At 39.9% G+C, this 27,650-nt stretch overlaps 1 protein-coding gene across 1 annotated transcript; it reads right to left on the reverse strand.

Moving 5' to 3' along the window:
• Positions 1 to 27,568, reverse strand: KLKB1 (kallikrein B1). The gene is made up of 15 exons (XM_034442783.3): positions 27,479 to 27,568; positions 26,637 to 26,695; positions 22,246 to 22,405; positions 21,883 to 21,986; positions 21,473 to 21,632; positions 19,332 to 19,441; positions 18,664 to 18,823; positions 16,580 to 16,689; positions 16,306 to 16,465; positions 16,078 to 16,193; positions 14,207 to 14,381; positions 11,312 to 11,487; positions 8,414 to 8,509; positions 3,387 to 3,526; positions 1 to 563 (listed from the first exon to the last, which is right to left on the reverse strand). Exons 2-15 carry the CDS (start codon positions 26,692 to 26,694, stop codon positions 402 to 404), a joined length of 1,887 nt encoding a protein of 628 aa, XP_034298674.2. The 5' UTR covers position 26,695; positions 27,479 to 27,568; the 3' UTR covers positions 1 to 401.
• Between the last annotated feature and the right edge of the window lie 82 nt (positions 27,569 to 27,650).

Raw genomic sequence — 27,650 nt, forward strand, 5'->3', positions numbered from 1 at the left:
TTAGGGGGGGAAAGGGGGGGAAATTTGTATTTGAAAAACTTTTTCAATAAAAAAAATATATATTGACTACATTTCATATTTGTTGGTCAGAAATAGTCCATATATATACTCCATATAAACTGAAAAACTTTTTTTAAAACCCCATCTTTGTAAACTCCACTGTGAATTACCTTATTCCATACAGTACACTCAGAAATAAAAACTGAAATAGAATCTCAAATTCATCTGAATTTCCATGGTCTGAAATGGTCTGATAAAGTAAATTTAAAATATACACATTTAAATATGAATTTTTATGCAGTTTTTTCCAAAATTTTAAAATGATGCAAAAACAGGATAAAATGGGCATTTGAACAAACCCACATGAAATTGGTAGCACGCAGGATTAATTTAACCCTGTTTCAATCTTCTAAAGTTTGTTCCAGAATCCAGTCTACAAACTTAGCCACAACAGTGTAAACACCTGGTTGTCCTGGACGAGCACATCCTTCACCCCAACTGGTGATGCCAACCACATACCAATTGTTCTCAAATTTACATGACAAGGGACCACCTGAGTCTCCCTGCAAAGAAGAAAGAAAAATCTACATTAGCTTAATAAGAGAAGATTGAAAAAGATAACCAGGTAAATAAAAGCCCAAATAAATTCTTAAAATAAATCATTATTATTCAAAAGTATGTTTTCCATATTCCTTAACCAAAAAGACTTTCATAAATGCAAAAATGATCAATATCCCAACTGTACCAGTGAGTTCCTAACTTAAAACAAGACACACAAACAAAATAACAAAAGACAAAATAATGAGTAGAGAGAAAAAAGCAGTTTTAGGCACTTGTTCTTGAAGTGCCAATTCTTATCCTAACCTGTTCCCAGTGGAACAGTTATTATTATTATTATTATTTTATTTGATTTATATGCCGCCCTTCTCCGAAGACTCAGGGCGGCTTACAATGTGCTCAGCAATAGCCTTCATCCTTTTGTATATTTATACAAAGTCAGCTTATTGCCCCCACAACTGGGTCCTCATTTCACCTACCTTAGAAAGGATGGAAGGCTGAGTCAACCTTGAGCCTTGGCGAGATTCGAACCCTGCAGTAATTGCAAGCAGCTGGTCTTAATAAGCTTAATAACAGGGTGCCTTAAACCCCTGTACCACCAAGGCTCTTTCCTTGGTTATTGATGGAGTAACTGCCCTATGTGCCAGCCTAGATGGCAGATTAACCATATGATCTGGTACTTCAGTAGAAGAAATGAAAACTCTGCTTCTCATCTCATCTGATTGGTATTGTGATGTTAGTGAATGCACAAAATGGCCAAAATGTATTCTTAATGTAAAGTCTAAGATTCTACACTGGATGAAATTAGCAGCATTCCCAACTGTCAGAGGTGAGAGAAGAAAGCTGCTAAATCAAAAAAGGTAATACTTTTCTTAGCCCAGTTATAGTTCTACAAAATCACCACAAGCTTCAAGATTTTTTAATGAAGTAAGTTGATTAAGAAAAAAGAAAGGGGAGAGAAGAAATAGCAGCCAGTTTTAGGGAAATAAACTTTCAAATTCTACCAAATTCTAGGCAAAATGCATCCACAAAGTTATTTCTCTTAATAGTGCAGAATAGAGGAAAGATCACCTAATGAGTTTCCATCTGTCTTCTGCTATTGTTACTTACATAAAAAGATTAAAGCTAGGTTAGCCAATGGCCACTCTCTTTGGGATTGCCATGCTGATTACACAAAGTATTGTTTCTGATGGATAGTACTTTGCTTTTTGATATACAGAAATATATAGAGGATGTAAATTCCTTCCTCCTCGTAAATATCTTTCTCATCCTTCTGTTACTTGCCTGGTATACTGCTTTTTTTTCCAGTTCACTCATTGTGATGTTTGTGATGTTTAATAAATACCATATTTCCCCAAAAATAAGACCAGGTCTTATTTTCTTTTGGGCCAAAAATAAGCATTTTTACCCCATGTACAGAAGGCCCACTTCTTCTGCTTGCTTATGGTGGGGCAGGAGAACAAACCAGTGCCACTGCTGTGAGGCAGGGGGGTGTAGTAGTTGCCCCATGTGCCCCACACTGGCTTAACTCAGGGCTCCCACAGCCAGGCCACCCACTGCCCGACACCTGCCTCAACTCGTGGCCGCAGCACCGGCACACAGTTCGGTCTCCTGCTCTGTTGTGACCGCAAGCAAGCAAAAGAAGTGGACCAGCAGCCACATGGACTCCTGCTGCATATGGCTGCTGATGCTGCCACTGTGAGGCAAGTGTTGGGGTGGGAATGGCCTGGCTGTGGGGGCCCTGAGGTAACCTGATGTGGGTCAGCTCCAACACCATCCTGCCTCGCTTCATGGCTGCAGCACCACGAGCAACCAGATGGAATGAGCGGCCGGGCAGCCGGGTATTTAAGTAGAACTTATTTTGGGAGTAGGTCTTATTTTTGGAGTAAACTCAAGCTATTGTTTTTATGGTGTGTGTACTTGTTCTCATCTGGATATAGGGATTGGCTGATACCTTTTTAATTTTTTTATCCCATCTTTTATTATTTTTATAAATAACTCAGGATGGCAAACATACCTAATACACTTTTCTCTTCCTGTTTTCTTCACAACAACGCTGTGATGTGCATTGGACTGAGACAAAATAACTGGGACAAAGTCATGCAGCTTTCATGCCTAAAGTGGGATTAGAACTCACATTCTCCTGGTTTCTAGCCTGGTGCCATCATCACTAGAGCAAACTGTCTCTCTATTTTTCCAGGTACAATTTCACTTGGAAATTTTTACACAAATTTTCCAGCACTGATTCCACTTCCATGCATGCACTAGTCCTACCAATTGATTTCCATTGCAATTTTTACCTTCCCCAAATTATTAACTAGGACCGCTGACCATTAAGCAGAATCTGGTAGCAGTTTTTTTTTCTTTTCTTTTATCTAAGTCACTTGACAAATGTCAATAGAACATAATTACAGGGCTTAAAAGAACAAAAAGCAAAAAAGCAAAAAAATGATTTCAGCAGAAGGTTGTTTTGTTTTGTTTTTTAAAAAAAGGTATACAACAGGAATGGGCCCTATTAATGCTTTTATTAATGCTTTTATTAGGTTATCGGCATGTTATATGAAGAACATTTTGTATAATTTAATATTTATATTGCTACTTGAAAAGTAAAAATAAAAAACCAGGCTGTTTTATAAACCAACCAAACCCATCAATAACCTCTTATTTATTCATTCTCAGGGAGTCTTGGTTTAATAGCGTGAGAAGGAAATACCATGCAGTTTTTAATTAAACTCATGTTGTCTGCATCAAACTTAGGTTTTCCAGTTCTCTTGGAGAGGGTGATATTACACAGAGTCCACATGAAATACAAGATACTATTAATTTACCTGGCAAGCATCTTTGCCTCCTTCTGAGTAGCCAGCGCACAACATCTTGTCTGTTATTCTGTGCTCTGGATATTGAGACTGACAGTCTGCGTTTGGTATTATGGGAATTTTGACTTTTTGTAGCGTGTCTTCGATTGAGCCTACAATTACAAAGGAGAGAAATGGAGAGAAGGTTGCTAGTGCAGTGAAAGGTCAAGAATAATGCAAGCTTCAGGCATCACCAACTGTGTGTGAATGTGAGCTAAGAATCAATTAGAGACTCCTGGACATCATCCCAGCCCTGAAATAACTATGAAGCCAAATAAACATCTGCTTAGGGCACCAAGCAAAGGGTGCCACAATTTTTCACTCCACTGCCACACTTGACTATATGTCGAGGCTGACTCGTAAGGCACTACTACTCGCAACCTGACAACAGAGACTAAGGGAGGGGAAAGTGGGGAATGATTGGAATGTATGAGGAGCTGGGAAGGATGTAAGGAATGTATGTGAGCCGTTTGCAGCCTGAGAAACACTTCAAGGTCACCTGATAGGAACCTTTCGAGCAGTTCAGACTGTTTCCCAAAACAATATGATTGAACGGGATTGGTGAACAATCGACACAAAGTAGCCGGGGAGGAAAAAGGGGGATTTTAACTATGCTATCTTTCACACCAAAACCTCAGAACCAGCTTTCCTTCTTCTTTACCTATATGGAATTATCAGTAAAGTTATATTCTTGGTAAAAAAAAATGTTACAGGAGTTTCTTTTGCTGCATTTGGATCTAACAGAGCAACATATAATGTCTCAGAAAGATAGAAACTGCTTATCTATAGACTGTAGGGAAAAAAATCTAATATCTGTGCAAATATATACCATGTGGATGTCTGCATAACACTGGAAGTAACTTTATTTAGTTATTGAGCATATCCTCATACTACCTATCTCCCACTTCCATTATGTCATCCCACATGGATTATCTACTGTATTTTTCAGAGTATAAGACGCACCGGAGTATAAGACACACCTTAGTTTTTGGGGAGGAAAATAAGAAAAAAGCTGATTGGCAGGTGGATCAGCCTCCTGGAATACCCCCAGTCAGCTGTTCTCAGAGGTGAACTTTAGCAACAGGTTCCTTGGTTGTGAGCTCTGTGCCTTTCTTTTTTTCTTTCTTTCTTTCTTTTTTTTTTTTTTTTTGCTTTCTTTTCTGCCTCTGAAACTTCTGAAATTCCATTTCAGAAAAAAACTTTTTTTCCTGCCTCTGAAAGCCTCTGAAACAGAGCTTCAGAAAAAAAGCCTCTGACACTCTGTTTGGGGGCTTCTTTTCTGAAGCTTCATTTCTGATACTTTTTTCAGCCTCTGAAACCTCCATTTGAGAAGAGGACAGGGCTACATTCGGAGTATAAGACGCACCCAGATTTTCACTTCTTTGGAGGGGGGGGAAGGTGCGTTTTATACTCCGAAAAATACGGTAAGTTTAACCTGCCTTACCTGCCTTTTCCTCTTAGCAAGGGCCTTTGGATAACAAAGCTAATTTTGAGCAAGCCCTGTGTGACTGTTAAAAAGCTTCATGAATAAAGGGGTGATAAAATGGCAGTCTCATTAACTGAATGGTGTATTGTATCCTGGGTCCTGCTCATTGGTTGTTTTCAGGCATAATACTAAACTATGGTTTCAAATTAGCTGCTCTAGCCAGAAACTTCCTCATTCACTTCTCTTCATAAGAGAAGTGCATTCATAAGAAAATCAGAAGTATCTATTTCTTTATTAAACTAACCAGAATTGTCCAAAACATTTCTGCTCAGGAAACAGCGAACTAAGATTTAGTTCGAACCAGAATAAAACATAATTATGAAATTATTGTTCTTTAGCCATTACTTAACAATCCATAGATTTTTTTTTCAAGATAGCACTGTGTAGCAGGGGTGAAATGTAAAATTTGTTACTACCGGTTCTGTGGGCGTGGCTTGGTGGGGGGATGGGTAATGTGACTGGGTGGGCATGGCCAACTTTTTTTAAAAAAAACTTGTCAAAGCATTTTTTCTAATGCTTTGAAAAGCCTCTGCCGATCAGGATACTCAACTGGGATCGTCAGAGAGGTTTTTTAAAAAATACCTCTCTGCCGATCAGGAAACTCAGCTGGTATCATCAGAGACTTTTCAAAGCATTTTTTTAACCACATCTTCGGCCAACAGGTTGCAGAAAAAAATGCTTTGAAAAGCCTCTGACTATCCCAGCTGAGCCACGCGATCATCAAAGGCCTTTTTTTTTTTACTTTTAAAAGCATTTTTTCATTGGAAGAGGTTGTAGAAAAAATGCTTTTAAAAGTAAAAAAAAAGCCTCTGATGATTGTGCGGCTCAGCTGGGCATGGTGGGGGGGCGCAGGGATTTTTGCTACCGGTTCTCCGAATCACCCGCCGCCATCGCTACTATATCAGGCGATCCGGTCCGAACCGGGAGTATTTCATCCCTGCTGTGTAGGCAATGGCATAATTTCACTGATATTTTCTTTTGCAATTCCTTGATTTATCTTGTATTTTGCTTATCCACTTCAATTAACATCTCAGTTGATGCATTTGATTGACTATAGCAGCGATGGTGAACCTTTTAGACACCGAGTGCCCAAAATCCACATGCGCATATCCAAACTGAAAGGTGCGCATGCGCGAACACACACATGCATGGATATGCACATGCACAGACATTCATGCGGACATGCACAGACATGCATGGACATGCGTATATGTGCACATGCGCAGCAGAGACCCGAAGACCAGCTGGCCGGTGGGAGGTGGGGCATCTCAACATCAGCAGTGCAGCAAGAGGTAGGATCTTTTTCTTTCTGATTCATTGTTTGCAGGGAAACAATCTCACGAAAGAAACACCACGGAGATCTGACTTGGGGCAACAGCACGCGTGCCAGCAGAGAGGGCTCTGTGTGCCACTTCTGGCACGCATGCCATAGGTTCACCATAACGGGACTGTAAGTTTAAGGAACAGAAGATTAAAATCAGCTTCTGTTATTATTTTAGTTTATGGAGCAATAGAGAGCTCCACAAGTGATTCAAACTTAAAGCCATTCAAACTTTTCTCCTTGATTTGGTATCTATAATAAAAGAAAATAAAGGACATAGAATGTTCTAGGAGTAATAAATACATCAAAGATAACAAAGCAGCTGAAAACTGACAAGACAATCTTGGCCAAAGATCAAGTGAATTATCAAAGTTCATTCTTATAATAGCTTCAAAGTGCTGGTCTGCTGTAGGCACACTCCACATGGCAGATACCCAATTTTGTCTGTCTCAATTTCATCTGTCTGATAAACCAGAACAGCTTTTCATTTTCCCTTCGAAAATCTGAGTGATAGGGAGTCAGAAGCAGCATCCATCCCCCGGGGCATTTCAGCTGAAAATAAAGGGCTGAGGAATGATTACTGACAGTCCCAGCTGTAACTGCTGTTTTTGAGAAATTGAAAGCATCAAGTAAAATAGTGTATGCATTGAACAGATTCTTTGCCTCCTTCCTTACATCTTACCTGGACAGCAGAGGTGAAATCCAGCAGGTTCTGACAGGTTCTGGAGAACCGGTAGCGGAAATTTTGAGCAGTTCAGAGAACCGGCAAATACCACCTCTGGCTGGCCCCAAAGTGGGGTGGGAATGGAGATTTTGCAGTTTCCTTCCCCTGCCATGCCCACACGCCACGCCCACAGAATCAGTAGTAAAAAAAATGGATTTCACCACTGCTGGACAGGTTAAACAATTTAAATAATACCATCACTTATATGTCAGAGGAGTTGGAGGTGGTAAATAGATTATCATAATTTGTGCTACTGAAATGGGAGCAGACAGATATTTTAATTCTGTGGGCTACAATGTTAAGCTATATTAGATGACTAAAGGAAGGTGGTCTTCTAAGAAAGATTGGAAGAAAACTGGAATGGATATAAATCCAACATCTACAGAATATTATGTGGCTATGTAATGGTTTCATTTTTCAATGGTCTTATAATGTCCTTAATGCTAGTTAAATGAGAAAATATCTGGCTACATTCCCATTTTTAAAAAACAATTTCATTGCTTTTGAGATGAGATCTATTTATTTTCATTTAAAGATTCTATCATATCAGATAGGGAGAACATAGGTCAATGGTAAGAACAGCCAGGATTAACATTTAACACACTAAAACCTCACTACATAGCACCAGAAATTAATGCTCTGTTCTCAATACTCTTTATTTTCAATGGGGAGAATCAGCAGATAATCTGGCTAACTCCTCTAATACTTTGCTAAAGAATACAACTAGAAATGTTATATGGACTGAAAAAAATTAAAATGCTCTCTCTCTTCTGCTTCTTTGAAGATCCACTAAATGTCTTTTTGTAAGGAATTGTAAGGAATTACTGTGCTGATTCTGATCCTGATTACACCAGATTTTTAAAACAAGATAAAGTCTCTGAAAATTGACAAGCCATCCTATACAAATGCAAATAGCAGATCCTTTCCATAGGTAGTGGTCGACAATTGTGGCTAAAAAGTCTGTCATTGGGCAGTGAATCATCCCTGATTTTGTTACTTTTTGCTGCCCTTGTTAAGCAAATTTGGCTTCCCCCATTGACTTTGCTTGTCAGGAACCCCCTACTAAGGTTGCAGATGGTGAGAGACAATGCAGGCATCTGAATTTTGATCATCTGATTGTGGGACATGATGGTTCTAAGTGCCATCATAACTTTAAATGGTCACTAAACGAACAGTTTTAAGATTAGGACTTCCTATATAATATTGTCAGTTGTGCAGATAAGTCACATGGTTCTCAGGAACACAGGACAATTTTAGGGCGTCTTTACCTATATTGCTCCTTGATAATAAGTAATTAGTCTAGTATGAAATCTAGAAAAGTAATGTACTTTTCAGTTATATAATTCACCTTATAAATTAAACTCTTTCCTTTGATTCATATGCCAATAGCAATAATAATAACAACCTAATATCACGTCATATTTTGTCAAGAAAAGTATTCAGTGTTTCTTAAGGTTATTTTTCAGTACCTTTCTCTTTTGTGTAACCCCATCCGGTCACCCAGCATTCGGTGTATTCCATATTTATTTCTTCCTGGGATGGCAGGCATGTTGGTTGCTGTAAAGCTAAATATTCATTTCAAAAGAATCAGATAAATAGAATGCCAAAAAGCTGTTGTTGAAAAATAAATGGCATCTTTAAGGACAGAGGAGCAGCTTTGCTGTGTCAGTCTTATCCCACTTAGCCCAGTATTTTGTTTCCCACAACAACCAAAAAGATGCTAAAGGACAGTTGTAGTTCAAAGATGGAGTCACATCCCTGTGCCACCACTGTTATCCCTGAATTTCAAGACAGGCACTCCCCAGTCCAGAGTCTAGTGGTTAAGGCACCAAGATAGAAAGCAATGTTCTGACCTAGGCTTCCTGAGACAGTAAAAAGCACATGATTAGTCCCAAAAGCCTCTTTTTATATCAATGGCTGTGAATTCTGTTCATTCACAGCCCGTAATGAGTCACAAATAGTTTGTAAAGAGTCCAGCAGAAGTCTACCTTCGGGATAAGGCTGATAAACACCCACCTTTATCTCCCTTGACATACTGCCAAAGACCTAATTGGCAATTAGCTTTGCAAGGCCACATGGACCACAGAGTCAAAACGGAGCTTTAGAATTTAAATCAACCAGAACGAACAAAGTTGCTTCCTGCAAAGGTGCTTTTGCTCCTCCTTTATGCCTTCTGGGAGGGGCCAATTATCTCCAAGCCCTATTCCCGAATTGTCCCTTGTGTCTTAACTGTTCTTGCCTTCTGGCAGCTCTGTGCATGTGCGCACTGGGAATAGGCTCCCCCTATTCCTCTGCCTCGCTGATGTCTGACTCTGGAGGCTCCGGAGGTGGCACATAACTCCCAGATGGCCTTCCCCAGATTCCAGGACTGGCCCATGTTCCTCCCCAACTTCCTCACTGTCTAACTCTGCTGCCAGTTCCCTAGGCTGCCAGCGAGCCACAACAAGCAAGATACCATGAGTTCAAGTCCTGCCTTAGCCATGAAAGCTAGCTGACAGACTTTGGGCCAGTCACTGTCTTTCAGCCCAAGTCACCTCACAGGATCGTTGTTGAGAAAATAGGAGCAGGAAATTGTGTTGGATGTTTGTCAGCTTGAGTTATTTGTAAAGATAACAAAAGTGTGATGCAAATTAAATAAATAAAAAACTCAAAGTTTAAAAACCCAACACTCTTGTAAATCATGTTCTCCCTGACTTTTTTCATTGGATGCAGCTTGGTTAGTCCCAATACTTTTAAAGAGGGAGAAAAATCCTCCCCAACCTACTTTGTCCATGCTATGCATAATTCCAAATGCCTTAATCAGCTTCTGATTTTCTTCTTGAAGATAGAGTTTGAACATTTCTATCTGTGCGAACACCTTGTTTTGATTTCCCTTTTGTACATTTTTTCCATCCCTTTTCAGAACTGTACACAGTATTTTAGATGCAAGAATACCATAGATTAATGTTAGGACAGAGTTACCCAACCTTTCTGGCTTTGCAGATTGGTGCAAGGGGGGAGGGGGAGATAGGGGATGGTTCCACGCGACAACCAGCAAGCACACACACAAACACAGCTTCATTTATGTGAATGCTGTGCATATGCACCTGGCACTCCTGCAAATGGAGCAGACAGACCCGGTTGTCAACAACATACGGCCCACTAGTGGGCCATAACTCAGAGGTTGGGGACTCCTGTGTTAGGATATTACAATGTTAGTTACTTCATTTTCAGTCCTTTTCTTAGTGACCCTGGATGGAATTTGCATTTTTTGCAGCTGTAAAGTGAATACACTGAGCTATCTATCATGTGGACCCCAAAATCTTAAGTTAGGTATAAAGACTCAGCGTTCTTCTGAAGTTACTCTAGCAGACTTTCCCTAACTGCCTTTCTTTAAATTAATACAATTTAAAGAAATGTTTTTTGTAACTCTTGTAAATAACTGTCACATTGAATATCTTGGGTACTTGGTCTTGTCACTGTTTATTCAAATCAAGATCATTTATGAATAAGATGAAAAACTCCCATCTTTGTATAAACTCTTAAGGATTCCACTTGTCACTTCATTTGTCTGAGAAGATTGCCTAAAATTGCTTCAGTTTTTCATCCAGTTAACCATTCATAAAAAAATAGCTCCTCTTACCCTATGATTGCTAAGTTTGTTCAAGAGCTTTTATCAAAGACCTTTTTACAAATTTAAGTCATTGTTGTAGAAACCATTTTGATTTTTGCTTTGTTCTGCCATAGGTTTATTTTTAATCTGATTACTTTTTTACCATTTTGCCCAAATTAAGTTGATCAGTTTTTCCCAGTTTCTTTTAAAATGCCACTTTCATACTGATTACCTTTCTATCTGCTATAATTGAGTCAATTTGTAAGATTTGTTTGTTGAATTTCTTTTTGTTCTCAGTGTGATAGGCCTCTTTTTCTGAAACAAAATCTTATCATGCTACTAGAATGCCATGCTACTAGTATTTTCCTGTTTTTGGTTCACATTTTCTGATATTGTGGAATGTGTTTTAATTAAGTTTCAATTACTATGGCTTATCTAAAGAAATCTGACCTTCTTGCCTTTTCCTTTCAATCATTTTTATCATCTTATTTTTAAGATGTTTCCACTTTTCTTATTCTTATTTAAAATTAACTGTATCTTCTTGGATTTTTTTCCCTTCTTGGACCATATTTCATCTAATATTCTCACTTTATTTAGACTTGAAGAACATCACCTTGCTTAGGTTCGTTTTTCATGGTAATTTATTAGACTTGGATTTAATACAATGATTCCAATGATGGCATATTCAACTGACCATTATTCAACAAATTATGACACTGCAATGTATGAAATACTAAGATAATATTAAAGGTTTTGTAAATAAATGTATACATACCACTGAAATTCAAAGGTCTGTCAAGCTTTAGTAAAGCAATGTCATATCCTGACTCTGAAAATTCATATCTGGGATGAACAATCATTTTTTGGATTTTGAAGAAAGTAGTTTCATTTGTTATTTCAGACTGTTTCAAAATGCTACTGTAAACACGCCAAAGTTCAGTTAGTGGAAAGCTAAACAGAAAATAAAAACAAGGAAAATTAAGATTAAATATGTAGAAATAAGGCTGTTTTTCATAATTCTAAACCAGTGTCAAACTGGCAGCCAGCGGCCAGATGCGTCACGCATCTGGGGACTACATTCTGAGGGGTGGCATCCTTTCACCCAGGATGCCACCCCTTGCGCGCTCACCACCTCCTATGCACACAGCTAGGGGTTGGGGATGAGATGGCGCCGCAGATCTAAGACTGGCCACAATCCAGCCTGGATGGATGCCACCGGGTTACAGATTAGCGCCGTGCCTGCACCAGCATCTTCATGCCCCACTTGGTGGCTTTTCATGTGTGTTTGTGTGTGTGCGTGTGCGTGCGTGTGCATGTGCGTGTGCGTGTGTGCGTGCACCTGCACCTGTGCCTGCACATGCACGGGAGTGTCTGACAGCAGGGGCTCTACAGCTCACTGAGACCACCAGGCTTGTCCTCCAAGAAGCAGGCATGGCAGCGGCGACAGCACTGGCAGCAGGCAGAGGCAGGGGAGAGGCACATGATGTGGACCGCCAGATGCGCCTGCTCCATCTCACGTGGCTGAGACAGGGCAGGCAGATGCTCAGCACATTCAGCAGTCTGGACTGCATGCCTTCCCTCTGCACCTCTGCCTCCAGCTACTGCCAGTGCCACGGACTGAGACAAGATGAGGCAGACACCATCAGCCCACCTACTCTATTCCATCTATTTTTGCTTGTGGTTGGAGAGCAGGTCACTGCTGGTCATCTCCTGAACCTTCTCACGGGTCTTGCCCTTAGCCCACGTGTGGAGCATGTTCCCTTCATGCACCCAATGCACCTCGGCACCACTGTGGGCCACTACCACCACCAAGGCCTCCAGCAGTTCATGCAAGTCCATTAGGCCGCTGCCATCGCTGCCCGGAACACCATGCCCACCTAGCACGAAGACAGTAAAGGGGCAAACTAGAAAGCCTGGTTGGAGGTGGTAGAGCACTCCCAGGCCCAGCAAGTAAAAGACAGCCACCCCAAGTGGGACAAGCCAGATCCCCCTCAGAGCCCTGGCCACCCAGGCACAGCCGGGATCATGTGCCTCCCCCCCATCTCTGCTGGGCCTGGGTGGCCATCGCACTGATGGGTATCCGGCTTTCCCCATCTGGCCATCTGTTGCTGCTGTGTTTGGGTGTGCTCTACCACCTCTACTCATTCTTTCTAAATGGCTGCTTCACCTCCTTGGGCTGGGAGGGTTTGCCAAATGGCAGCAGCAGCAGCTTGCAATGAGGTTGAGGTGCATTGAGTGTACGAGGGAAACACATTCCATGGGTAAGGGCAAGATCTGTGAGGGAGCTGAGGAGAAGATGACCAGCAGTGACCTGCTCTCCAACTGCAAGCAAAAACATACAATGGCATGGAGTAAGCATGTCCAGCAGTCCGCATCACGTGCCTCCCCCCCCCCTGCCTCTGCTTGATGCTGCCACCACACCTGTTGCTTAAACAGACAGCCCGGTAGTGGCAGCAGGCTCTGGAGTGGCAGAGTGCACCAGTTGAGTGGCCAGCAGGCTGCAGCTGCAGCTGTAAACTGTTGGCCTCCGTGTACAAAGGGTGGTGAGTGTGCACCGGCCAACAGTTTCTGGATGAAGAAGCCCCACCCCTTGCCTCACCTCACCTCATCCCACTGGATGAGCCTCCTGCCCACCACCCAACCCACCAGAGTCCCCTGGATTCCCTCCCCAACCCCACCCAGCCCCCACATGCAAATGATGTCAAACTGGCTATGTCCCCTGACTGGGCCACACCTAGTCTGCTGGGACCATCCAGACACGCCTCCCAGCATGCCTTTGGAGGATCACCACAATGCTGATGTAACTCTCAATGAAATCGACTTTGACACCCCTGGATCAAAGGATTATTTTATCCACATTTTTAATTCTAATGCTGTCCAAATGTGTCACTGCAGTTCCCATCATTTTTGAATCTATGAGAGGGCTATGAGAACCTCCCAGATATTTTGAACTTTCCTTTTATATGATGCCCAATCAGTCAAGCTAATTGCATGAGGGCTATGATATAAAGCATGTGAACAATACATTTCATGATATAGTATACCACAGAATTATTTAATGTAATTGTTTAAGTCATATAGTTTAAATCATATAGACAATACTTGTATATACAGTTCTGAACTAATCTTCAAGATTTTGACCAGGAGTTCTAGGGTTCATATGTAGTGATGTCTTTAATCAGAACATGTTAATCAATAGTAGCAAAAGCTATCCTGTTACATGATTTCTCTGTTTCTGCTATGAACATAATTTACTCACTTTTCTTTTTTTTTATTTAAAAAGTTTTAACAATCATTACAACAATTTCCCCCCCTTCCCATCCCCCCATCCCCCCTCTCCCTCCAACCCCCCTCCCTCCTGACACCCATCCCCCCGGACTTCCCAGAGCAAAAACAGGGTATAGCATAACAAACATAAGCTAAAATAGGCTAACTTTCTGTGGTCTCCAAACTCCTCCTTGCTCTTTAACTCCCCTTTCAACTAACTAAACATATTCAAAAAAGAAAATATAGATTTCATTCATAAGCTATTTGAAACTTTTTAGTCCGATATTTGTTTTGAATATGGTCAATCCATCTTCTCCATTCCAATATATATCTTTCATTTGAATGGTCTTTCAAATATGCTGAAATTTTAGCCATTTCTGCTAAATTCACTAAATTTACTCACTTTTCGAAGCAATGGGCAGCTGTCAAAATCCATTGGTCACTGATGATTGAACCACCACACTTATGGATCTGAACAGGGAGCGTTGTGTGTAAACTGACTTGCCACGGCCATTCACCAACAGAAGAGTTTGATCCTCCAACAACCCTTGACCGTTTCTCTGGTTTCTGCACACAGACTAAAACAACTTTTAATTACTACATCAGGTTTCATTCAGTACATTTGATACTGATCATAAGAATTAAAATCTAACACACTGGATGGTACACAAAAGGAAAAGCTGGTTTGGAACTCCATTAACATGGATGCTAAAAGTTACACTGACCAATGTGTTAGTCAAATTGTATTAGTAAGTATCAGACACAAAGAGCCCAATCTTTTTCCATTGAGTTCAAAGCCTCTACCAGGAAGTGAATTCATGGAATTCATTTGGAGGACTATATATAGTGCATTAGCTTTAGGATCTATGTAAGTTCTAATGATCAACAGTGTTGCAGAAAGGGATATATAGAGCTTTTGATGCTATCTGAGCTTGGTTGTTTGCTTAAACACGTTTCATTATCCAATTAAGCAACATCAGTGCTACCATAAATCATGTTACTTAGTCAGATAATGAAATGTCTGCAAGCAAATAACCAAGTTCAGAGATCACCAAGAACTCTACAGTTCAACCCTGACCTATATGTTCACATGTCATGTCATGTCATTTCATATTCTAGTCTATGAAATTTAACATAATATAATCTCTCTCTCTCTCTCTTTCTCTGATAGGTGGACATTCAAAGTATATGTCTAATAGTATAAATCAGGGAATCATCTTAACACTTGAGATTGATTAGGAGCCTGAGCCTCTGAAGTTCAAAGAAGTTGTTCCCTGTGAAATGTACTAAGAAGAGTAAAGACATACCAGAAAACAGCAGTTGATGTATCAATCAATAGGTAGCTTGACCTATGATATAACTATTTGCTCAGAATTATTTGATGAAAGCTATGTTAGAAAGTTTAGGAATAGGATTAAGAATTTTGAACAGCTAGAGTCTAGCTTATAAAACACTAGGAATTAACAAAGGTAGAAAAGATAATCAAGAAATCTAAAACTGGTGAGTTTAAGATTAAATGCATTTTTTCTTCTTTTCTGAAATGCTGCATAAATAAAAAGAATCCAAATCCAGTAGCCACTAATGTGCAGCAGAAAAGGGCAAGACAAAGTCATTGCCACTGAAGGCAAATGGCATGTGTTTTATCATGAGAGAGAGAGAGAGAGCAGAGTTCAACTTTGCTTGCAGAAGAGCTCCACAATTTATTCTTCTCAGTTTCTGAACAAAAAACCTGAACAAAACCTGAACAAAAAACAGGTCTTGGAGAAAAGCTGGAGATTTATAGTCAGCTAAAGTTAACAAATGCCTTCATATACTATTCATATAAACAGGCAACACAGGGTTTTTTTTAAAAAAAAAAACCATACAGGTTGGATGCCTGTAAGCCCTATCATCACTACATTATCTTGGATATCAACAATGAACATATAGTTTCTATGTATAGAAGCCACAATTTGTGCAGCTTTCCTCGGTCCTGGAATTCTGGATGAACATGGATTTGGAATTTGGGCAGCTCTTCTGGTTAAATTTCCTTCCCCAAGAGCACCACACAAAACCATGGGTGGGGAGGGGCAATAAATGAGGGGGGAGAGAAAACCAGAGATATAGTTAACAGCCTCTTTTAAACCCTGTGAAACCTTGATATGAATTGGATGACATGCTAGTACAGGACTGGGAAAATATTAGTCCAACATTTCTGGAAATGATCAGGTTAGGGATGATACAAGTCTTCCCAAAGTGAATGAACATCTCCTGTTCCATCCTATAAATACTCACCAGGGCTTTTGCTAGTTTGGCACAGTCTTAAAGAATAGCCTGAAACTATTTCATTCTCAGCCTCAATATTATCTGGAGACCCATTGGCCGACATTCTTAAGTAGCATTTACATTTGCTATACAGGAAATAAAAGAATCAGCATCATTCTTAAAGTTTTTTTTTCCCCAAAGGGGAGAATAGAAAAATTCACATGATGGTTATTTTGTTAATTAAACAAAACCACATACCCTTGTTGGTTGCACTGCATTTGACGGGAAACATAAGTAAAAAATTGGCAACGGACGGTCATTGTACAAAGTTGTTGACAAGCCTTGTGCCCACTGACATATTCCACACTCAATTCTGTCCCACGGAAGTTTAATTCAGGGTAGGTCTGGGAATGGCATGCTGCAATAATTTGGTAAATATAGTCAAAGTATATGTCAAAGACAGATTACAGATCAAAAATTGGTCATGTAATTTTATTTTAATTAGGAGCATTTTGAATCATCTTTTCATTACCAGGTTCAGCTCTAGGGCAGTTCAGGAGACTGAATCCTGATATAACATTTGCTCTTTCTGTAATTTTCTCTGGTTTTTCACTTCTTGAAGTCATCATCAGACAGGTATACCTAAAGCAAAAACACCAAATAATCATGGCTAATATTTGACTGTTTCAAGTCCCACACAGCTGGACAAGAACAAGGAAGCAAAGGGAGGTATCTTTACTGGAAATATAAATACAGAACCTTAGAAAGTGTAATAGACATTTTCCAGCCTCTATTATACAGTAAGTCAATGAAAGTGGAGTTTCTTCAAGTTATATAAACTGCTTCTTCCCAGATCTCTGTCCATCTAAGCTTACATGCCATTTATGAGTTAACCTGCCAACTGACCTGGCTGCTATAACATTTTTTTTTATTGTTTAAGTCTACTTTCTTATCTCTCCACAACTTTTCATAGATTGCTATCGTCTGAGTCTCTTTGTATTCATTTTTTTTTCTCTTATCCTACAAGTCGTAGTTTGGACTGGATTCAGGAGAAATCCTATTAAGAACAGAATAATACACACAGTATTTAGGTTCTGTATCTTCTCCCTATGAATCTGTGTCACCAGCAGATAACCTGAGCATGATCAGTCGTGTGCCCGCAGACCTAACTGAATATGAACCAGCAGAACTGAATCCTATTTGGGTAAACTGTTTTGGCGCTGACTGCAGAACTTCTAAACAAAGTTCTTGAATTGAAATTAATGGGTTAGGATGAATGTTGAAGTCTGTTCATGACTTTTTCAAGGTATTGCAATTGACTTAAGCTGCTAAAAAGTTGATGGTTACTTGGGGAACTATCTATTTCCCTACAGCTTATCCTGGCCTCATGTCCTCAAAGAACTGTTCTCTTACCAGCCTGTTGATCAGTGGTGAAATCCAATTTTTTTTAACTACCGGTTCTGTGGGTGTGCCTTGGTGGGCATGGTGCAGGGATGAAATCCAGCAGGTTCTGACAGGTTCTGGAGAACCGGTAGTGGAAATTTTGAGCAGTTCGGAGAAGCGGTAGCATAAATTTTTAGTAGTTCGGAGAACTGGCAAATACCACCTCTGGCTGGTGCCAGAGTAGGGTGGGAATGGTTATTTTGCAATAGCTGGCCCTTCTCCCAGGAGTGGGGAGGGAATGGGGATTTTGAAGTATCCTTCCCCTGGAGTGGGGTGGGAATAGAGATTTTGCAGTATCCTTCCCCCAGAAATGGGGAGGAATGGGGATTTTGCCATATCCTTCCCCTGGAGTGGGGTGGGAATGGAGATTTTGCAGTATCCTTTCCCCAGGAGTGGGGAGGGAATGGAGATTTTGCAGTATCCTTCCCCCAGGAGTGGGGAGGGAATGGAGATTTTGCAGTATCCTTCTCCTGCCATGCCCACCAAGCCACATAACGCCCACCAAGCCACGCCAACAGAACTGGTAGTAAAAAAATTTGGATTTCACCACTGGCGTGGTGTTGCTTGGTGGGCATGGCAGGGGAAGGATACTGCAAAATCTCCATTCCCATCCCACTCCAGGGGAAGAATACAGCAAAATCTCCATTCCCTTCCCACTCCTGAGGGAAGGATATTACAAAATCTCTATTCCCACCCACTCTGGGGCCAGCCAGAGGTGGCATTTACTGGTTCTCCAAACTACTGAAAATTTCCACTACCAGTTCTCCATAACCTGTCAGAATCTGCTGGATTTCACCCTGCTGTTGATATTCATTTAATTCTATAGGAAGACTTTTTGTTATGACACCACCAACATGGGTGCTGTTTTCCCCAACTTTCTTTTGTTTCCCATTTTTTTTTCATTTTCATATGTGTTTGTGTATATATGTGTACATTCTTTTTTTCCCCAGGTGAACATCTTAATTTTCTTCTTGTACATATAGCTATATATGATGTAAATTGAGAACCAGACAGCTTTGCGAGATTGTAATTTCTGCAAAAAGAAATCTGTGTGACATTGTCAAATGTTGATCAGATGGGCAGAAATACCCGCTGCAAGGTATCTCATGTCACAGAACCATAGAAGGTAATAGAATGAATTGTCATGACATCAGGTTATCAAACTATACTCACCTCTGGCTTTTTACTTCCCATTCACTGCTGAAAAATGTAAAGAATAAGCAGTTTGGACGGTAGGTACAAACTGTTCTACATATAAATTTGTCAGGGGTCAAAACCTTTGCAACAGTAATTCCAGAAAATGCAAAATGTTGAAAAAGGTCCATTTGACAATCTGCACAGAAAATAAATGAGCAAAGTCATCATAGTTATCAAATTATCAAAAATCATATGGATCGAGAGAGAAAAAGTCTACATTTCAGATTCTGCCAGAATGTATGAGAATCATGACAGAAAACATTTGAGTGCATAGAGTAGTCTATCCCAAGATGTGTGAAGACTTTGGAAGAGCTGCAGTCCCAGTATATCTAAAGGATGCCATACTAGGAAAGCTACAATATAGTGTTTCTCTACTGCACTAATCTCACCATAAATGCATAACCTTGTAATTGTCTATAGGGTCTTGTTGTAGGGTTAGGAACTCGCTCTACAGGGCAAGTTTCCAATGTGGTCCCATCAGATATCCTGGAATTGCAGTTGCTAAAATGTTCAGCCAGTCCCAACAAATCTGGAGGGTGCCAAATTGGAAAAGCATCTGGTATGACACATATTTACACACCATGTCATAAAACAGGCTAGGATATATTATCCACACTATTTTCTTTTAAGATAAAGCAACTTACCTGTTTGGGCAAGTTGGCATGGTTTCAATGAAAATCCAGAAACAACATCCCTAAGGTGCCTTATCTGAGTTGGGGTTCCTGTGCTGCTATATTTCAGGTAGCATTTATTACTGCATAGGAAAAGAAAACAGATACTATTTAATGCAAACTTCAGCTCAATTATTTCAGGCTAAGCGTGACCTGCATACTATATGACACACAATTTGCTTGGGATTGCTTAGTGTCTGCGTGAATTCCAGCTTTGTGATTTATAGCTGAGTGCACTGGGTAACCACAGTCATTGTGGGTTATTTCACCGCGGTTAAAGCTAAACCGCAGTTTTGGCTAAAATACAATATGACTCCAATATCCAATGTCTTTCTTAATCTTTTATGGTGCTACAGATTAGAAAGAAAGTACTATGCTATAACCTATTGTTAAAATTTATAAGAACTTATATATTATCATTTAGAACAAAGTATAACAATTAGAAGAGTTTAAAAATTATACAGTTTCTATATAGGAACTATACATATTGCGTAGACAAGAAAAAGTATTTCTCCAAATCATACCTATATCACTCATTGTTAATTCATAATTTAGTATCATAACATGCAATGATGGCCAATACTTTAGACAGCTTTAGTGCAAAAAATGTCTGAACTGAATTCATGGAAAAATATGATATTACCTAAAGCAATGGTACTTAAATTCTAGATGTATACTATAATGGCAGATTGTGGTAGAAAAAAATGGGATGGACTGGAAAAATAGAAGACAACAAATAACGTTTCTATATTTCTTTGCTGCCATTTAATATTCAATCAAGTTTTTTCAACCCAGATGTGGTTGTTACGGTACATTGAGTTATCTTTAACTTCTGGTGACTACAGGACAGTATTCTTGGCAATATTTTCACAGTGTTTTGCTGTATTTTCTTTTTAGGGCAGAGAGAGGTTGACTAGCTCAAAATTATCCAGCTAGCTTCCATTCTAAAGACAAAACTAGAATTCATGGTCTCCTAATTTCCAGTCCAGTTACTTAACTATTGTAACCTAAATCAGAGTTCTCCAATCTTTCCAGCTTTGTAAACCAGTGGTGGCGGGAGGGGATGGTTTCCTGCACAAGCAGCAGGCAAGCCTGTGCATGCGCACACAGTTGCATTTGTGTAAGAGGAGGGCATACTCTCCCACCGCTTGCACAAATGGAGTGTGCATGCTTCCCCACTGCTTGTGCAACTGGGGATGCACCATCTAAAATCGCCCGCAATTTCTGCAGCCTGGTTCTGAACAGTCAGGGCAGGTTCCAAATTCCGCTGCTACTTGGTGCTTCTAGCAACCCACCACTGGGCCCAGTAGAGGGAGGCAGTCCAGGGGTTAGGTCCCCTGACTTAGATATAATCACCCTGCATTTATTCCAGTATTGTGTTCAACAATAATATGATACATTTAAGTATTTGATTAACTCGTGGATCCTAAAATGAAAAATTTCTGATGCACCATACGGGCAATCAACGGCCAGTGGATCACAAGTGCATCTGAACCTGCCATTTTATGAACTTAATTTCAGATCCAGTTCTGAACATGCAACTGAAATGGGGGCATAGTTTACATTTGATAGCTGAAAACCTTGCATGTCCCTGCCTTTCTTGACGAATGCTTCAGATCCAGCTTTCACAAGTTCACTTGCTAGGGTGTACATTGTGTTGATTCCCACAAGCAGGTAGTACAGGTAGTCCTTGACTTACAACAGTTTATCCAGTGACCATTCAAAGTTACAATGGCTTTGGAAAAAGTGACTTATGACCATTTTTCACACTTACAATTATTGCAGCATTCCCATGATCATGTGATCAAATTTAAGATCTTGGCAATTGACTCATATTTATGACAGTTGCAGTGTTCTAGGGTCATAAGCTTTTGTGACTTTCTGACAAGCAAAATCAATGGGGAAACCAGATTCACTTAACAACTATGGTGAGATGTAAAATGGGGCAAAATTCACTTAATAAATGTCTCGCTTAGCAACAGAAATTCTGGGCTCAATTGTGGTCGTAAGTCAAGGACTGCCGGCATATCAAAGAACTTCTGTAGTATCAAGCTATTTGTACTCTCTCTTTAGTCCAATGACACAAATCCTGTATATTGTTTATTATTATTTACCGTAGGGGTGCACTGTGAAATGATTCTAAGGTATATGTAAAAAAGTAACAGTGCTTATCATTGGTACATCTCTGTTGGCAGCGATGATAATTGTCAGCAGTAGTTATATTGTAATTTTCCCCTTGCATATCCAATCCTTCATAGACTTTTTTACTGCAAGCTAGAAAAAAGACAGAAAGAAAGATGTGGAAGAAAATCCAATTTTTTTAAGAAGGAAAACCCTTCTCCTAGAGGACTTTGAGTAAAATTCTTGAAGTTCTGGAAAGGCTTCCAGCTAAACCTCTAGCAAATTTTCTGCTACAAGGAATATTGAAATAAATGACCAATTATTAGATTTGCTATAAGGTCACTTTTAGTGCCATATGTTCTTTTCATTGCTTTGTAAAGTCTCATAAACAATTAAGTCTTACCAGTAATTTGAGTGCATTGCTTCCGAGAATGACCAGAAATTATTCCTTCCCTGTGAATCTTTGGTAATTCTTGAGTATCAATTTCTTTCAGGAAACAAGAAAACCTGATAGTTGGAAGTCGGATACATTATTCATACAATAGGAATTTCTTACATTTACTTATTTTCTTACTGGATTTATATGACCGCCCAACTCAAAAGATGTAATTTCCATTGCCACCCCCTCTTGTCATCTTCTTGTCATCATTTATTTAGAAGTACTTTCCATTTCCTTATTTGCTCTTTTGTCTTAGAAAGGCCTTTTCACACCACTGTCATGCCCGCAGGAACGTACACATAATTCATCAAATAATCTTAGTATTACCTTGCAGTAGTTTTTACCCAGCTTCCAGGTATGTAGGAGAACAAAAGACATCTTGGGTGATAAGTGCACACCATCTGACAATAATCTGCACTTGGAGTATAAACTGTAGATATATCTCCTCCTTCGATATATGTGTTTCTGTACACCTCAGACATACATTCTGAGGCAAAAACAAAAAAAAAGATGCTGAGTGTTAGCTGTGCTGCGAAGTCAGAAGATCTAGGTTTAGTCAATGCTGGAAGCAGGGGTGCTATTCAGCAGGTTCTGACAGGTTCTGGAAAACCGGTAGCGGAAATTTTGAGTAGTTCAGAGCAAAGAGAACCAGCAAATATCACCTCTAGCTGGCCCCCGAGTGGGATGGGAATGGAGATTTTGCAATATCCTTCCCCCAGGAGTGGGGAGGGAATGGGGATTTTGCAGTATCCTTCCCCTGGAGTGGGGTGGGAATGGAGATTTTGCAATATCCTTCCCCCAGGAGTGGGGAGGGAATGGGGATTTTGCAGTATCCTTCCCCTGTAGTGGGGTGGGAATGGAGATTTTGCAATATCCTTCCCCCAGGAGTGGGGAGGGAATGGAGATTTTGCAGTATCCTTCCCCAGGAGTGGGGAGGGAATGGAGATTTTGCAGTATCCTTCCCCTGGAGAGGTGTGGGAATGGGGATTTTGTAGTATCCTTCTCCTGGAGTGGGGAGGGGATGGAGATTTGCAGTATCCTTCCCCTAGAGTGGGGAAGGAATGGAGATTTTTCAATATCCTTCCCCCAGGAGTGGGGAGGATATAGGGATTTTGCAGTATCCTTCCCCTGGAGTGGGGAGGGAATGGGGATTTTACAGTATCTTTCCCTGGAGTGGGGTGGGAATGGAGATTTTTCAATATCCTTCCCCCAGGAGTGGGGAGGATATGGGGATTTGGCAGTATCCTTTTCCTGGAGTGGGGAGGGAATGGAGATTTTGCAGTATCCTTCCCCTACCATGTCCATCAAGCCACACCCACCAAGCCACACCACGCCCACCAAGCCATGCCCACAGAACCGATAGTAAAAAAATTTGAATTCCACCACTGGATGGAAGGCACTGGAATCCTATGCAGGAATTCAAATATCTTGTCCATGAAAGGAAATAGAGTGAGTACCTTTTCTACTTATAACTCATATTGTTGTATGTCGTCCAGAATCACATTCTCTGAGATGGGTGGTCATATAAATTTGATTAATTAGCCCTGGTAGCGCAGCAGACTAAAGCACTGTTATTAACATCAGCTGCCTGCAATTACTGCAAGTTCAAATCTCACCAGGCTCAAGATTGACTTAGCCTTCCATCCTTTCTAAGATAGGTAAAATGAGGACCCAGATTGTGGGGGCAATAAGCTGACTTTGTATAAATATACAAAAGTATGAAGGCTATTGCTTAACGCATTGTAAGCTGCCCTGAGTCTTCGGAGAAAGGCGGCATATAAGTCAAATTTAAAAAAAATACAGTGAAAACGTATTGATGAGATCTGGTGAGATCATATTGGTGAGATCATCCAAAGCCACGGATGATCTCACCACCGGTGAGATCATCCGTGGCTTTGGGGTGAAGTACCACCAGTACGCTGATGACACCCAGCTGTACATCTCCACCCCAGGCCACCCCAACAATGCCCTTGAAGTGATGTCTCAGTGCTTGGAGGCTGTGCGGATCTGGATGGGGAAGAACAGGCTCAAGCTCAACCCTTCCAAGACTGAGTGGCTGTGGTTCCTGGCATCCCGATATAGTCAGCTGACTCCATCGCTGACTATTGGGGGTGAGTCTTTGGCCCCCTCAGAGAGGGCGCGCAATCTGGGAGTCCTCCTGGATACGCAGCTGTCCTTGGAGGAACATCTGATGGCTGTAGCCAGGGGGACCTTTTGTCAGGTTCGCCTGATTCGCCAGTTGCGACCCTTTCTTGATCGGGATTCCATGTGCACAGTCACTCATGCCCTCGTCACCTCTCACCTGAACTACTGCAACGCTCTCTACATGGGGCTCCCCTTGAAGAGCACCCGGAGGCTCCAACTGGTCCAGAATGCGGCCGTGCAGGTAATTACGGGAGCTGCATGGCGCTCCCACATAACACCGCTCCTGCGCGAGCTGCACTGGCTCCCAGTGGTCTTCCAGGTGCGCTTCAAGGTGTTGGTTACCACCTTTAAAGCACTCCATGGCATAGGACCAAGTTATCTTCGAGACCGCCTGCTGCTACCGACAACCTCCCATCGACCCGTGCGCTCCCACAGAGAGGGCCTCCTCGGGGTGCCATCAGCCAAACAATGTAGGCTGGTGACCCCCAGGGGGAGGGCCTTCTCTGTGGGGGCACCTACCCTATGGAACCAGCTGCCCCCTGAAATAAGGAGAATCCAAGACCTTGGTGCCTTCCGCCGTGCCCTTAAAACTTTCTTTTTTCATCAAGCCGGGCTGGCTTAACATATTTTTAAATTTTAAATTTTTAATTGGTTTGTCATTTTAAACTGGGGCCAAATTAATATATATTCTTTTAATTGTTCTTAATGTTTGTATTGTATGTTTTTATCTGGCTGTACACTGCCCTGAGTCCCTTGGGAGAAGGTGCGGTATATAAATTTGAAATAAAATAAATAAAAAAAAATAAAAATGAGCATCTTGCCTTAACTGTAGTTTTAAAGGAAGCTGGGCTATGGATGTTCTTGCCCCAGGATAATTTAACCATGGTTTTGCTTAAACCAAATAATCTTCCACAACTTAGAGAACCATGAGCTAACCTTACCACAAACCATGAAAGCTAAAATGTGGCTAACAAGTTTGTGATTCAGTATGTAATACAAGAACTGTCACCAAAGGGCAAGATTTAGAGATTATCCATATTTTTAAATAGAAATAATTCCAGTTATTTGAAGACTTAATATGTTATTCATACCCAGGTTTTGCAACAAAATTCATGGCCCAAAATTCTATGCCAGGATGCTAATTCAAAATGTGGAAACCATTCTTCTTTCCTTTTTAAAAAAACTCTTCCCCCTATATTAAACACAATTTCTTGTTTGGCTGCAAGTTCCTTAGCTGAAACAGAAGTATTTTCCATGCATCTCTTTTTTCTCATATCTTTCAAATTCTCTAGTCTTTTTTAAGGTTACTATCAAATATAGAATATTACTGTTATATAGGCAAAATGAAATGGTTTTTGTTCACATCAAAATCCAAAACACTATAGCACTTCCAAAATGAATAAGAAATGCATAACTACACTATTAAAATGCATTTATTTTACTGCCTGTCCCTGTTATATCATTAAATTTTAACTTGCTTGAAAAGAGTTTGCAATTTAGAAAATACAACAACTAGTTTCAAATATATTCTTTTTATCCTGTGAAAATGCTGGATTGGAAAATTTTTGTAATTATGATTTATAAATAAAAAAACATAAATCATTGCCACAGTCATGTATTGGAAAAGGCACTGCGGAGCTGAAACTTTTTCTTGATTATTACCTTTCATGTTTTTCAAAACTTCCTGCAAGTACTAAATTCATGAAAAACATTAAATTCAAAAATTATTGATCCTGTCTCTAAGGATATTTTCACTTGAATAAAATAGAAATGCTAATGAAAGATATCCCTGGCCACAGTCCTTGGTCCGGTCTTGTAAGTAGCCAGTACCCTTATTATTTCTAGTATATTATAGATAAATTCTAAATGATCCAAGAATGAAATAATAAGCAAGTGTTAGTTTTCTCCCCTGTAGCAAGAAATATTTTGCAATCTATGAGTAAGAGTATCAACAAAATAATGTAGAATGATCCAATTTAGGATTAAAATCAGTCAATCATGCCTTTTTATGGTAGGTCTTTTATTACCCTTCAACTCTCACTCTATTTCTTTTTTTTAAAAAAAATGTCTAATGGAATGAGGTATTGAAAACGTGATAAGGAAAAATGGCAAAGGCCATTTGGTTCTTTGCAGGACTCTGAATTCAATTGAACATTTCAGCCAACCAATAAGTTTATCTATACACTCAGTAATTCATCTACATAGAAACTGTCTACCATAGATGCATCTGAAGTGAGCTGCATGTCACAAAAGCTTATGCCTTTTCATAAAAAAAAATAATTGAAAATGATGCTACTTCTGAAAATTCCTTCTGAAGCCAAAACTCTGTATGGATTTAAGATATAGTTCTTTGAAGTACCCTATTCTTTATGGTAACTTATATCAGTGATCCCCAATCTTTACAGCTTGGCGGCCCAGTAGAAGTAGAAGGGGGAGAGGGGAACTGGCCTACATGTGCACTGGCCAGCCACTCATGCGGTCCAGTTCCAAACAGGCCACAGACCAGTAGCGGCCTGGGTGTTGGGTTCCCCTGACTTATATTATATAGAGATGATCCTGTGTATGGTACTTACCACTATGTACAGAAGAAAACAATGCAATGAAATAAAAAGTTTGAAAGATCCAAAACATCCTAAAAGAAAAAAAAATGCAATAATATATTTTAATTCCATTTTTTGTGTGTAGCTGTCAATTTTTGAATGATTCTACATTGAGTTTTAGTTTTACATGTATTCATGCCAAAGTCCATTTGGTTCCATTTAACCTGCAGCCACTTATTTTAAATAACCCATTCTAACTATTATACAGTACAAGTCTATGAATTATATATATGGACCAAGAATTGCATTACATTATAACCTATGGAAGGTTGTATATCAAGAGATTACTACTCAAATTCACAAACATTGAATTTCTCAGGAGGCCCTATTTGCTACTGTTTATAAGGCATTTGTTTTCAATGAAAAAAATAAATGTTTTATTGTTGTCATTTGAATAAAAGTTTTGCTGTTGTTTTTAATGTTTTTAATTCTGTAAGAGCTATACTGAAGTTAAACCTACCGTTTTCAGAGTTGTTTATATGTATGAACATGTATATAGGATTATTAGAAACATTTTCTATAAGAGGAAAAAAAAGAGGATTGTCTGCAACTTTTTAAAAAATCCATTTTCTAATTATTCCAGATCATTTTTGTAATTATTTAGGAAAAAAACTTATTAATATGTTAGAATAATGATGTTAAAGGTGCAGCTATCTTTTAACAATTCTGGTGTTGTTTTTAATTATTATTCCATTGATAAAAGGTATTATTGTTAAATGGCTGGCTGCAAAGAATCTCAAATTTAGCTCCTGCAGTAGAATCAGTTTTCTCTAATATTAGAAAGCCATCCCTTTTTAGTAGAAGAATTCCATTACCTGGAGCAGTGGCTCTACTGGTTGTAACTTTTCTCTGTAAACTTATATTCTTTGCCAAAAAAAAATATGAGCAAAAGAAGGAAAAGAAAAAAAAAACTATAGTGAAAAGAAAGGAGAAGAAACAGACTGGTTTCAATAGTGCACTATAATACCAGCCCCTCTGTCAATGTTT

The sequence above is a fragment of the Pantherophis guttatus genome, chromosome 8 (assembly GCF_059756535.1).
Source record: "Pantherophis guttatus breed Tessera chromosome 8, ASM5975653v1, whole genome shotgun sequence".
NCBI lineage: Eukaryota > Metazoa > Chordata > Lepidosauria > Squamata > Colubridae > Pantherophis > Pantherophis guttatus.

Bases quoted from the DNA above. Each gene is read 5' to 3' on its own strand.
- KLKB1 (XM_034442783.3), bottom strand. From the start codon at position 26,694: ATGTTTTGGATCTTTCAAACTTTTTATTTCATTGCATTGTTTTCTTCT. The intron at 22,406-26,636 runs GTAAGTACCATA...TTTTTGCCTCAG, and splicing joins GTTTTCTTCTGTACATAGTG to AATGTATGTCTGAGGTGTAC. The intron at 16,690-18,663 runs GTGAGTATAGTT...TTTTTGCTTTAG, and splicing joins TGGGAAGTAAAAAGCCAGAG to GTATACCTGTCTGATGATGA.